General features: G+C 37.4%; 1 protein-coding gene across 1 annotated transcript in view; it reads left to right on the top strand.

Annotated features, from left to right (window-relative positions):
• Positions 1–13,451, top strand: part of Obi1 (ORC ubiquitin ligase 1) — a 33,730-nt gene extending 20,279 nt beyond the window's left edge. Inside the window, exons 5-6 of the mRNA XM_070002772.1 lie at positions 461–549; positions 10,521–13,451. Coding sequence (XP_069858873.1) covers positions 461–549; positions 10,521–12,054 — 1,623 coding nt within the window. The 3' untranslated portion in view covers positions 12,055–13,451. The remainder of the gene's footprint in view (positions 1–460; positions 550–10,520) is intronic.
• The last annotated feature ends 1,126 nt before the right edge of the window (positions 13,452–14,577 follow it).

Consider the following 14,577-nt stretch of genomic DNA (forward strand, 5'->3'; position numbering starts at 1 on the left):
GAGACTTAGGAAAGCTTTCTGAAAAAAAGAAAACAAATAAGCATATAGTTATCACTAGAAAAAGTATTTTCAAATAATTAAGAAATAAGTCTGATATCTCAAGAGATAAACTTGAACATTAGTGTGTACATAGTTGCATTTGGTATAATATCACCTTATTTAGCCTTCTGTTATATAAAAGAAAATGTGTATGTCTGTGTGTCTGTATCTAACTTTTATTTATATCCCTGGATAGGAGATCTGAAAAGTGCTTGGGGAATATGGATTTAAATGCTTAGTTGTGTTCTGAGTTTCATGTGTTATTCCCAGTGGTGATTTTAAGTTTCTAAAGGCCATGTTTTAGTATTTAGTTTTCTGATAGTTATTGCTTTAAAAACTGCAAATGGCTTACGTTGTAATTTTTACAAGGCACTTGTATTTTACTTTGTGTTAATTATTTCAACTTTTTTTTTTTCTTAAGGCAAATAAAAAACTGAAATTGGAAAATGGCAGCCTGGTGAGGGAGAATTTACGACTGAAGGCTGAAGTTGATAACAGATCACCCCAGAAGTATGTATTTTGCTCACAGAGCAATGTTTCGTATCTGGACTAGACTAGATCATGTGTTTGTGGTGTTTTGTTTTTTTCTTTTCACTCTTCTTATTTAAGCCAACACAATGTCTTGTCTCTAAAAGTCCACTGTGTGTTTTGTGTTACTGGTAAAATCTTTCTTTCAGTTGAGGCTACTTTTAAAGACAAGATTTAATCTTACTCCTCTTCCTTCTCTATCAAGAGGATTGCTGTATGTCACCTCAAACAGGAGAACCTTCACTTGGCTTTACATCTAAGAGACAGACGTTCTGAAGGCTGGTGTATCAGAACTACATTGTTCTTATCTGGCCACTAGACTTAATTTCTTTCTCTTGGAAACTGACAAAGTGTCAATAAACGATGGAAATTTATTCTACCACAAAGAGGTGTTTGCTTATCATTTGGAAAGAAGGAAAAGTTGCCTCCAGTAAAAGGAATATGATATAAGGAAAGGGTAGGTGTAAACCATAATTACACAAAGCAAAGATTACTAACTAGTAGAGAAGGCATAGATTTTTGCTTTTCAGTAGTTCCTTCCCCTGTGCTCTCCACCCTCATTTTTCCTTCATTTCAGATAATGTCCTACTTTGACAAATTAGTGAAATAAGCTTAGGAAGTGTTGCTGTTATGTGGTGGTTTGAGTCTCCATTGCTATCATTTATTGGCAGCTCGCCTTGCCAGTCATAGTAGTGCTTGTCCATTAGCCATTTCCCACAGCAGGCTGAATGGAACTAAAGCTATTTTGCTTGTAGCTTTTATTTCTTGAAAAGTTGCCCACCATGCTTCAGAGTTAATGCCAGTCACAAGGATGTATGTTTTTAAATAGCCATGCCTTCCATGAAGAACTTCATCTGAAGTTACCCAGCCTCTGTCTACTTGCAAATAAACGTACCTGAATCTAATATAACTGCATGATTTGCCATGTTCACCTTCCATCCTTTCCCTTCATAAGAAGGGAACAGCTTCACTTAAAAAGTGATTTGAGCTGACCTGTTTTATTCCAGATCAATTTGCAATGCATTGAGGTATAAAATGCATTTCATTTGATTTATAGCCTTGTTTACTCTGTATCACCAAACCCTAGTGGGATTTAAAGAGAAGCTGACCACAGCTGAAAATACCCAGATATGGTTCATTGGAGAGCACTTCTATTTGTACAGAAAAAAATACAAAATTTCAAGAATTTCAAAGTAAAGCCAGGCTGTGGTAGCTCACACCTGGAATCCTAGCAACTCAGGAGGCTGAGACCTGAGGATTGCAGTCTAAAGGCAGCCTGTGGACAGGAAAGTTTGTGAGACTCTATCTCCAATTAACTGCTAAAAAGCCAGAAGTGTAATTTTGGCTTACATAATAGGGTACTAGCCTTGAACACAAAAGCTAAGGGATAGCACCTAGGCTCTGAGTTCAAGCCCCAGGACTGACATTTCCATACTTGGAACTTTAACTCTGGGACCTTGATCTCAAGAATGTGGACCATTTTCTCCCTCTACTACTTGAGCTTGACTCCAGTCTGGCCTTTTCTGCTTATTAACTAGAGCTGGAATCTCCCATTTTTCTTTCTGGGCTGGCTTCAAGACAATATCCACTGAGTTGCAGTCTCCTGAGTGACTAGGATTACTGGTGTGATCCACTGGCACCTGACTTGAATTGAAATTTTTCTGCTTGGTCCTTGTCTTTCCAATTCTTTTTTTACCATATTCAAAATTCTTTAATATTATAGAACAAATTGTTTAAATCTTTTTCCTGAAACTGACCAAGGTTTTCCTAAAATGAAATCCAGACTCTACAAGCCACTCTATACCTTCTTCCTTGTCATCTCATTCTCACTGTGCCAGCTCATGGAACTCTAGAGTTTGTTTCTCTCCTCTCCCCCCCACCTCCCCCCCACCTCCCACCAGCTTCCTTTATGGCCCATTCACAGGGTCGTCTGCTGTTCATTCCATGGAAAACAGTCCTCCCCTTCATCACTTCCTGTCTCCTCATTTTGTCTTCAGATAAATTGCTAATGGAATCATGCTTCAGGGAAGCAGTTGAGTATTGATAGGAACAGAGGCTCTGAATCCACATTCCTTAGACTAAATACTGCTTCTGTCTCCTTACCATCTCCCTGATATGGGAATGATATTTCATTCTTCTGTATCTCAAGTTTTTGTCTTCTATGAAATGAAGCTAATGATTATCCAACTTACAAGTTGTAATCAGAGTTAAATTTGAAATGCACATCTAACAGAGTTCAGAGTTAACCAATGTTATAGTATCTCAGTCTTTATAGCGCTCATCCCACTAAAATTGTATGTACATTTAATTGCTTGACCTGTTTGTTGTCCATTACCTTAGGTAAACTCTTAATCTCCACAGGAGTAAGAACTTTGCTGCTTGTCTTTGTTTCTTCCAAAACTCCAGTGCCTGAGAGGTACCTGATAAATGTTTGTTGAATATGCAAATGAACAAGTAAACAATATTGGGTAAATTACTTAGCTTCATTATTTTCTTTATGTAAAATGTGAATAATATGTTACTGAAAGACTTAGCAAAATAATCTGTTGTCCTTGGTGGAATCTGCAGTAGAAAAGAAGTTGAGGCGAGAGGAATGATCATATCCATTATCCTCATCCATCTCACAAAACACTATTTATCCTTTTTCCTTCTTCCTTTCCTTCCTAATGGCTATGCTATTTATCTAGTTACAAACTCAGTCTTAGTTTCTCCAGCACTGCTTCTCACCTCATGCCATAGCTTGTTGGTTAGAATGTTTTTGTAAATTTACTTCTTTTAAATTCTCCTGTGATTGTTTTCTTTTCATTCCCACTAGTTTAGGCCTACATTATTCCTATAGTAACAACTTTCTGATTGCTTGTTTTCCTCCCCATGACAAACTCTTGAATTTTTGCTGTATTGTTACCTTAATTCCTGAATAGAATATCCTCATCTCACTCCCCTGCTTAATATCTTTTAGTGAGTCCCTATTACCTCCATATTAAACTCACATTTTTGTAGTATGCAATGCTTTTAGCTATAGGATTTTAGCTTAACCCTCTGGCCTCTGCTGTGACTTCTCCTCCCCCCCCCCCCCCCCATATGCTGAATTTATCACTGGACCGACACTGCCTTATGCCATACTGTGTACCTTATCTTATTCATGCCTCTTCCTTACCTTCTCTGGCAATCTCTAGTGGCCTCTCTTTTTGTCTTCCTAATTAATTCTCATTCATTGTTTAAAATCAAACCCAGATGTCACTTTCATTGGTGAGGCATTTCATGATTTCCATAGACAGATAGTACTTGTAGTTATACCCATTGTCTGAATAATTTTGTTTTATACCTGTCAGTTCTATGATTGTCACATCCAGTTAATCTTCTAGCTGTTGACACTAGTATTTTTTAATGTTCATGTATATATATATTTATATACACACATAATACAGATATGCATATAGATGTGGTGTATGTGTATATATATGGATGTGTGTATGTGTGTATGAGTGTATGTGTAGTCCTTCTCTGGACTCCTGCTAAGGAAAAGTATCCTTATACTAGAGTATTTCGTACTGCTACTTGAAAAGAACTAATCAGCGTGTTAAGATTTTGAGCTTCAGCCAGGCTCTGGTGGCTCACACTTGTAATCCTAGCTAGGAGACTTAAGACTTCTTCTTCCTCATCCGTGAGCTGGTCTGTCTGGCTTTGACTGTTGTCCCTTCTTGACCTATTCTGGCTTCTGTGTTTCTCTCAATTCTTCTGTGACACACTTGATGATTCCTGGTATTTGACCTCAGCCTGATCTGATGACTGATTCTACTATGCCCTTTGGTTTTCCCAGAAGGGGAATTTGTAGACTGTCAGGGGAGGTTGATGATACCCTGGGGCCAGATTGTGACAGCCCAGTGTGCTCAGGCTCTTTGGCTGCCTGCAGGGCCCAATTCTGGATATTCAGCTAATTGGTGGTAGACAGTTGCTGCAATTTTCTGTCACCTTGTCTTTATTGTTTTGATAAGATATTATAGATGCTTATAATACATGCAGCTTACTAAGCAACTTACTAAGCAACCTGACTATCAGAGAGATTACTGACTAATAATAAATCACTCCATATGAATTATTATGCACTCTTTTTGTTTGTTGTTATTTCCTGGTCCACCTGTCATTTCCTCTAGATTTCTTCATTCTTTTCACCAAAGCAACTGCTATTCTCATCTCTGTTGATAGGTTTGCCTCTAAGTTCCCCTGGCAAATCTAGTCTCTTAAATGGAATGTCATTGTAATATTTCAGTAGCTCTTTTTCTCACAACTGCGTTTTCGTATGATTCGAATTTCCCTTCTAGCATTAACACTTTTCATTTCTGTGCTACACCTTCATCTTTGTTGGCCATTTCTGTTTCTTGCTTGTCTACTTTTTTAAATGTCTTATGGTTTCTTCTAGGAAGCACACAGCTAAAACACTTTGCTCTCTTTCTGTTAATGGCATAGTAGAGGCACAGTGACCAATCACTGACTGACTATGAGAAAGGTAATCTATGTACTTTTTTATGGGCTGAAAAGCTAGATGTGGAAACTTCACCTCATGAAGTTACTTATCGTTAATGTAATTAACTGGAATTTGAGCCGGTTTGTTGGGTTAACTGGTGTTTCTGCACATTGAATCTGTGTTGTAACCTTACTGCTTGCTTACCAGAGCAGCTAAGGATCCACAACTAATTACAGCAGCATAGTACTAGAGCCTAGTTCTTTTGATACTTGGTTCTGGTATATATTCTTTTTTATCATTTATTTTCTTCTGACCCTCATCAGTCACATCTGGTTCTTTCAGTGTGATGAACTATGGAAAAAATGTTGTCTTGGGAATAGTGTACTTTTAGAGATGTTCTTTCTTACTATAGTTGTAGGGCCTCAGATTTTATCTGTATGACTTTCATTTCTTGTCTCGTAGAGACTTAGTCTTGTACTTCCATAGCTGTTTGGACTAGGGGAGCCCTTATCTTTTTCTCTTATCCAGAATGTATATTTCTGTTTACATTTACAGAGTGAAAAACCCTTTAAGCTTCTGTGAGATTCTGGCAGGGTACACTTCCAGTATCAGTTGCAAATGCTCCCAAACTGCTCTACAGTGTTCTCTGCATAATGAAGCCTTTGGCCATCACTGCTACTTTGAAAATCAAAGCCTTCTGGTCTCTAATGGAATGTTTACAAAAATACCCCATTTTGAAATTTGCTCAGGAAAAGGAAGTATGGTAAATGGTTTTAGAAATCCCTCTGGTTTGCTGTAGCATTGCTTCATTTAATACTATGTTCTCTGGAAATAACTGGAAATAGTATAAATAAGAAAGTATTAAAACCCAAAGCTAAAAAAGCTCTTACATTGTCTCATCCCATAGAAATATTTTTCCTATATTTTAATTTTTCTCTGTATTTTAAATTGCCTTTTGCTAAATTTAATATAGTTATCTTGGGTAATTAAATCCCTTAATGTCATTGTCAAAATTCTTATCTATTTTTAGTCTCTCTTGACTAAAGTGAAAATGGATTTTTTCTTTGATAGATCTGTATAGAATGTTAAGCCTGCATAAAAGTTGTACTTCATTATATATCTTGCTTTTTCTTTCAGGCAAAAATAATGGTATAGGTACATAATGCATTTAGTTTAGTAAGATAGTGGTTGTCATAATAACTTATATGTAAATGAGGATTAAGATACCTTTAGCTTACTTATCTTGTGGTGGGATGGCACTGTCTTAATATAAGAATAATACACCTTTGTTTCTTTGGGTTTGGCTTATTTCACTTAGTACAATTTTTTCCAAATCTTTCCATTTCCTTACAAATGATACAATACTATTCTTTCTAATGGGTTAGTAAAATTCCATTGTGTATATTCTTAATCTATTTGTCCATTGAGCAGAATCTGGGCTGATTCCAAACCATGGCTACGGTAAATAGTGCTGCAGTGAACATGGCTGTGCTGGTGTCTTTACTGTAGTCTTGTTTGATTTCCCTAGTGGTACCTAAAATGTGCCTGTAAATCTATAAGTAAACATATCAGGTGGTATGTAAGCATTTACAAATGAATGAGCTGAAGTATAATAGACTCCATGGAGAGCTCAAATAGTATAATTCTTTAGAAAGACTAAGTCAAGCCCAACAAAATAAGGTTCTAGAATTTAGTACTTGCAAGAGGTGAGGTAGGGCTAAGAGGAGAGGGGTAGACAAATGAAGGGTATCTGGGAAGAAGGAGAATGCAGTCAGGAATTCATTGTATATACTATAAAATTAAGAGAAATAAAGGAAAAGGTGGGTCAAAGAGGGGTGAAAATGGGTGGGTCAAAGGATGAGTAAATGAAGGAAGTGTTGGGTCAAAGGGGTAAACATAGATCAAGATGCTTTGTGTATTTAAACTGCTTTGTTAAATGACATACATAATCTAAAAATTAAGAAAAAGGGGGGAGGGTTAGATTAGAATGTTGAAAGGGGTGACATTGGTCAAGACACACTATTCATAAACTGTATTCATAACTATTCACTGTATTCAGAAATTTAAAGATAAAAAATATTTTTTAAAGGACTGATGTACTTTTAGGTAAGAGAATGATATGTATTCAGGAACTGTTTAGTAGGAGAGTTTTTTTACACCTGAAGTTATTCTAAGGATTTGTCAGTGAATGTATGACACCCGAACTTCCTGATCTCCTGGAGCTTCTTCTGTAACAGATGAACCAAAGAAAGATAAATTGCTTAGACTGATTAATTAATTGGTCGGTTCCCATGGCTTTTACTATATATTTCTGTTGGTTTTCCCATCACATGGGTTCCTTATTAGCATGGTAAAAAAGGTCTGAACATTCATAGTATTATAAACTTGGGAAGTATTGAAATGGAGCTTTGGTTTCCTAGGGGCAGTGACCTTTTAGAAAATGGAAAAACTCCATCAGTGATTTCTGCTTGCCTTTTTTTTTTTTTTTGCTGGCCTTTGTTGTGAGGTTTTGTGGCACTTCATCTTTCTCTCTGAAGTAACAGAGGAACTATGGCTAGGGGGATCATTGACTTCAGTTCAGAATCCTTTGTTAATTCTTCAAAAAACACAATTAGAGCTGGGGATGTGGCTTAGGGTAGACACTTGCCTGGCATGTGGGAGGCTCTGGGGCCAATCACCAAAAATATAACACAAAACAAAAAGGTAATATAGGGACAAATTGTACCCTTAAGTGACAGTATTTCCAAGGCAGAACTGACTAGAAGAGGCTAAGTCTTTGGGAAGCATTCCTGTGGGTCATTACTCTTTTCTTAGCTAGGCCTCTGGAGTCCTTAGTGGTATCCTTTGGTAACATCTGATCCACTATCTAGTAGCATTATTTGATTTTTAAGTCATTGGAAAAAATTTTTTTAATATGAGGATACCTTTGTTATAAAAATTATACTTGGAAAAAAACATTTTATTGGTAAGCAAATGAAAGGCTTTTTGCTATTTGAATTAAATAAACATGCTTATACATTTTTTTCATTTAAAAATGTTATTTGATTAAGCCAGTGTAATTACGGTCAGAAACTGACTTTTTTTTTTACAGAACATATTCAGAGGCTTTTACTGCTTAAAAGTGTTTTCAAAGAACTACAAACTTGTCCATTACTACATTAACAAACCAAAACTTTTTTTTTTTTTTGGTCAATTTTAGGGCTTGAACTCAGGGCCTGGGCACTGTCAAGTCTAGCACTCTACCACTTTGCGCCACAATTCCACTTCCAGTTTTCTGATGGTTAATTGGAGATAAGAGTCTCACAGACTTTATTGCCCAGGCTGGCTTTGAACCTAAGTCCACAGATCTCAGTCTCCTAAGTAGCTAGGATTACAGGCATGAGCCACTGGCACCCAGCTCAAAACAATTTATAACTTAATTTACTTTTTAAATTTTTTTTCCTTTCCACTTTTAACAAAGAAAAACTGTCATTTATTCAGCCAGATATTCATGATAGTAAATAAAATGAACAGGCTTGGCTTTAGTGATGTGGCACTAGCCTAGCAAGTGAAGGCCTTACATGTTCAGTCTCCAAGACCATCATAAAAGGATGGTGGAGCCGGGTCCCAGTGGCTCACACCTGTAATCCTAGCTACTCAGGAGGCTAAGCACTGAGGATCACAGTTTGAAGCCAGCCAGAGCAAAAAAGTCCCTGTGAAAATCTTACCTCTAATTATCCACTCAAAAACCAAAAGTGGTGCTGTGGCTCAAGTAGTAGAGCACTAGTCTTGAGCACAGAGAGGCTCAGAGATAGCGCCCAGGCCCCGAGTTCAAGCCCCACAACTGACACTCCCCCCCCCCAAAAAAAAATGGTACCTTTGTAGTTACCATAGTGACCTTTTGTCCTTGTACCTGTATAGTATTTTAGAAGTTGAAGGGAATGTGCTCTTACTGGGAGTCTAGTTCATTGCAGCGAGCAGATCAATATTCAGCAATCATGTCTTTTAAAGCCCTTTCTAATCCTGAGATTTTATGATTCTATATTTACCTTTGCCTCTGATATTTTTGTTTTCTCCTCAGTGACAGGAGAGCAGAGATCATGATACTGAGCTGGGGAGGAGAGTGGGCCAGGGTTTTAGGAGGTGATAGACACTGAATGACTGTGTAGAACACATTGTGATTCCTTGGCTCTAAGAGGGGCATTATGGCTGAGCTTCTTGTGCTGTTCTGTAGCTTTTTCTTTTTTATTTTTAATACTAACACTTTTTACTCTAACTTTTTTTGTGGAGGGGGGGAGAGTCCGGTCATGGGGCCTAAACTCTGGGCCTGGGCGCTGTCCCTCAGCTCTTCAGCTCAAGGCTGGCGCTCTACCACTTGGGCCATAGCGCCACTTCCGGCTTTTTTCTTTTTGCTTATGTGGTGCTGAGGAATCAAACCCAGGGCCTCGTGCATGCAAGGCAAGCCCTCTACCACTGAGCCACCTTCCCAGCCCTAACTCTAACTTTTGTAATTAGAAGAAAAAGAAAAAAAATTCAGATTTTCCTTAGTGATCAGTTAGAATTTACTTCCATATGATCCTAAGATCTGGATAGTTTTATTCATGTTTGTATCCCCAGCCTACCACCTAACATATACTGTAGGTGCTCAATTATTGCTTTCTGTGCTGAATCCAGTACCCATTCCTGACAAACCAATGGGGAGGGGGGAAAAGAGAGAATACCATGTACAAAGGGTGATTTTTGTGTGTGTTCCTTCTGGTTAGTCTCCAAAATGTTCCTTTCTAAATGTAAAGATGTTTTTATGTGTCATCTGTTGGAACTACCGGCCCTGACTTTGTATTTCAAAGTTGGAAAAAAATGAGATTGATATCCTACACAGTTGTAAAATGCCAAAAATAAGTAGCACTGAAATGAATTAAAGCCCAGTGCTCAGAAATGCCAGAGAAAGCTTCATATCAAGGTTGGCTATAATTGAAAGGGTCCAAATAAGTATTTAAAACCACCCCTCCTGGGACTTCTAAGATTTCTGAATTTCAAATTGGTGTTTTATGTTTGACAAGGTGACATTGTGGAAGAAATGTATTGTAAAACACTGCTGTACGAAAGGAAAATGATTGAATGTAAATATTTCAAGATGTGGACCACTGTTCAAATGTTATCATAAATCTTTGCCATTGTTTTAGGGGATAACTTCATGAATATATGAGCTGAATTGATAGGTAGCTCTTGGAAGGCAAAATCATCAGTGAGTTTATGCCTCTTCTGTTACCACTAGTTTGATTCTGCCACCAAAATGTCCTAATAGAACTTTGCCATTATTGTAATTTGCTTATTATAACATAAGTAGGAAAACAATATTACATTTGGCAATATTTTTGTCCTGTTCATCCAAAGGTCTGCACTCTAATATAATGTGAAATTAGAATATGCTGAGGAATTTTGCACTGTTAAACTTTTGAGAAGAAAATGGCTGGAGCTATAAGATTAACCATCCTTCTATCCTTTCTAGGTTTGGAAGATTTACCGTTGCTGCTCTTCAGTCCAAAGTGGAACAGTATGAACGTGAAACCAATCGGCTCAAGAAAGCCTTGGAGCGAAGTGATAAATATATAGAGGAACTAGAATCTCAAGTTGCACAACTGAAAAACTCAAGTGAAGAGAAGGAGGCTATGGATTCCATCTGCCCAAGAGTGCTTTCTACAGATGGCAAGGGGACCAAAAGCAGTGAGGAGGATGTGGCATCGAAGACTCCAGGCGATAGTGCCAGAAAGCAGCCTGGCACGGCCACTGCTAGTTCTCACCTGGCACAGCCTTCCAGCAGCCGGCTGTTGGACTCCAGTGCTACCAGACAAGAAAACACTAGCAAAATAGAACCAAACTGCCCTAAGAACAAAGACCTCTACCAAAAACAGGTAGAAATAATGTTAGATGTGACAGATACAAGTATGGACACTTACTTAGAAGGAGAGTGGGGTAATAAGCCAAGTGACTGTGTCCCCTATAAAGATGAAGAGCTTTATGATCTTCCAGCTCCCTGCACTCCCCTGTCTCTCAGTTGCCTTCAGTTAAATACTCCAGAAAATAGAGACGGTACCGTGATCAAATCTGGGGGAGATACCAAAAAGCACTCAAACCATCTCAGAAAACTAGTGTTTGATGATTTTTGTGATTCTCCAAATGTTTCTAACAAAGATTCTGCAGATGGTACCAGTAGAAATGAAAATGAAAAGAAAGCAGAATGCTTTACTTCTACAAAGACAAGATTTTGGGATTGTTGCTCTACAAGCTATGCCCAGAGCTTGGATTTTGAAAGTTCCGAGGGGAGCACAATAGCAAGTTCTGTTGGAGAAATATCTTCAAAACTGAGTGAGAAATCTGGCTCCTGCTTATCCAAAAGGTTGAATTGTATTCGTTCTTTTGAAATGAACCGGACAAGGACATCCAGTGAAGCATCAATGGATGCTGCTTACCTTGACAAAATCTCTGAGTTGGATTCCATGATGTCAGAGTCAGACAACAGCAAGAGCCCCTGTAATAATAACGGTTTCAAGTCGGTAGATTTGGATAGCTTGTCCAAGTCCTCTCAAGGCAGTGACTTTCTGGAGGAGCCGGATAAGTTGGAAGAAGGAACTAAACTGGATCCTCTAACTGCTAGTGATCAGTTAGAAAATGGAAATGAGTGGAAACCCACTTCATTTTTTCTCCTCTCCCCACCTGACCAAGAAATGAATGAAGATTTTTCACTCCACCCTACTTCGAATCCAGGAACAAATGAAATCAAACCTCCACGCTGTTTGTTTCAGACGGAGTTCTCCCAGGATATTTTGTTAAGCAGTACGCGTGGTCTGTTTGAAGATCAAAGGTTTGGGTCATCTTTGTTTAAGATGTCCTCAGACATGCACAGCCTTCATAACCACCTTCAGTCTCCTTGGTCGACTTCCTTTGTGCCTGAAAAGAGGAATAAAAATGTGAATCAGTCAACAAAAAGAAAAATACAGAGCAGCCTTTCCAATGCCAGTCCATCGAAAGCAACCAAAAGTTGACTTATTGGGAGATGCCATTTGTTTTTGTCCTGAAGGGAATAGAAATGTTTTTAAAGTAATTTTCCTTCATAAATGTTCTATACAATCTTGAATTGATGATCTTTAAGTCAGAATAGTGGGTTAACCTGTACCTAAAATACTTAATTAATGTTGAAACACTGTGCTGTTTTTTGTGGGGGTTTTTTTTGTTTGTTTTGTTTTGGGGTTAGGGGAATCTTTTTGAATAGAGGAAACATGGTGAAGGAGGTTGGAGTTTGTTTTTTTAATGGGTATATATGGATACAAGTTGGTTGTATTTAACTATTAGATACAATAGCCTGTTAACAAGGCTCAGTTGTCTTCAGAACATGGTTTCTTTAATAAATCTTTTAACACTTATAAGACATGGGTTTCTTCAAAGCTTTTACTTGGGTGGAAATTTCTTTACCCCTCCCCCCCTTTTAATGTTTAGTCATGACCTGACTTTTACATAAGGCCATGATGGAAAAATAGCACTCTTACTTTTCCTTTTTTATCATTATGTTTTGTCCAGTTTTTGTGAAAATATTCTGCTAGTATCAAAGAATATGTTTTTGGGATTTGTTTGTTTCTTTGTATTGGTCCTGAGGCTTGAACTTGGGGCCTGGGCGCTATCCCTGAACTTTTTTACTCAAGGCTAATGAATCTACCTTTTGGGCCACAGTATCATCCTGGCTTCTTGGAAGTTAATTGGAGATAGAGTCTTACGGACTTCCTTGCCTGAGTGGCTTCAAACTGGATCCTCAGATCCAGCCTCCTGAGTAGCTAGGATTACAGGCGTGAGCCACCAGGCCCCAGCAAGAACCTGTTTTTCTATGAAAATATTCACTTGTGCCAGACTTATATTTGCTTATCTTTTTCTGTGTGTATAAAATCAGAAATGGAGTGAGTGCATGGAGCAGTTGGGTTTCGAAGAATGTAAACATCCTCTCATCACTTTCCAGATGTATATTGCTGGAGAGCTTCTCTTTGCTACATTCTTGATCCATCGAAATCCCAGGAAGAGTTTGCATGTTACTGTTCTTTGTGGAAACTACGCATGGTAGCGTTTTTGCTTGCTGTATTTTCCATCCTTAAGAAAAAGCAGTTTTAATTGGCTAATAGGATATATTTTATGTAGTACTTTTTTTTAATGGAAAGTATTGAAAGGGTAAGAAGAGATAAGAGCTAACTAAGCACAATTTTTTTTTAATTTAGGTCCTAAAAAAGTGTATTATTCTAAACATGTTAAGGATGCCTGTGTAGGCCTTTACAAATGGGTTTGTATGCTAATGACTTGTTTATCTAATGTGCACTGAACATTTTACATTAATACTGTATTGTTTTACATTAATACTGCATGCTTTTCTATGTGAATTGAATAAAGGATGTCATAAGCACTTTATGTCTTGATATTATCTAAGATATTGAATTAACCCATAAAGACCAGAGAAACTTATTTTCAATTGATTTTATAATATAGTAGTTGACTAACTGTAGCCCATGGACTTAAATCTGGTCTGTACCTGTTTAAAAGGTCTGTTAGGAAAAAAAAAAAAAAAAAAGACAGTTTTTTTCTTAATTCTTAAAATTAACAGGAAATTCATTCAGTTTTTAATATTTCTCAACAAAGTCCTATTGGAGTGCCACTATACTCATTTGTGTGCATTCTACACATGGCTGACTCACACTAGAAGAGGCAGTTAGTTACACAGAGGACATATGCCAAAATATTTACCATCTGGCCCCTTATAGAAATTGAATGACCCTTGCTATAATAAACTCATAGAAATATAATAAATCACTTTATGACTTTGGAAAATGATGCTCCTTCAGAATAGTAGCCAGAAAAGGCTAATATGAAGCAAAGTGTTTGTTTTATTATGTACATTGTATATATGTTGTATGCTTTTAAAGAAATGTATTAAAGGTCTAAGAAGAGATTAATGCCAATTACAATTTTTAATTTAGAGTCTAAAAATGTGTATTATGTGCACCAAGAGCTGGTAGTTCATGTGAGTACTCCTAGTTGCTCAGGAGGCTGAGGTCTGAAGAACATGTTTCAAAGTCAGCTTGGGCAGGAAAATCCACAAGACACTTTTCTTCAACTCCTAATACGCCCATAGTGGAGCTGTAGCTCAAGTAGTAGAGCACCAGCCTTGAGTGAAAAAGCTCAGGGAAGCACCCAGGTCCCAAGTTTAAGCCCCAGTACTCACATACCCACACCCACATATTCTAAACATGTTAGAAATCCATGTGTAGGCCTTTACATTACAAATATGCATTATTTTATTTTTCTGATGTTAAAGCTAATGGATAATTTAGAACTCTTAGGAGGTTAAATGTAAAATGTTTATAATAACTCAAATACAGAAATCTAAACTACCACTAAATTTAGTTAATTTAGTAATTAAATTCAGTAAATTTAGTTAATGTATGTGTTTTCCTCAAATCCATATGCTGAAATCTAGCCCCTAAGATAATGGTGTTAAGAGGTTGGTTTTTTTTGTAGCTGAGGATAGCTCC

Source organism: Dipodomys merriami, unplaced genomic scaffold (assembly GCF_024711535.1).
Source record: "Dipodomys merriami isolate MVZ:Mamm:240054 unplaced genomic scaffold, mDipMer1.0.p SCAF_6, whole genome shotgun sequence".
Lineage (NCBI taxonomy): Eukaryota > Metazoa > Chordata > Mammalia > Rodentia > Heteromyidae > Dipodomys > Dipodomys merriami.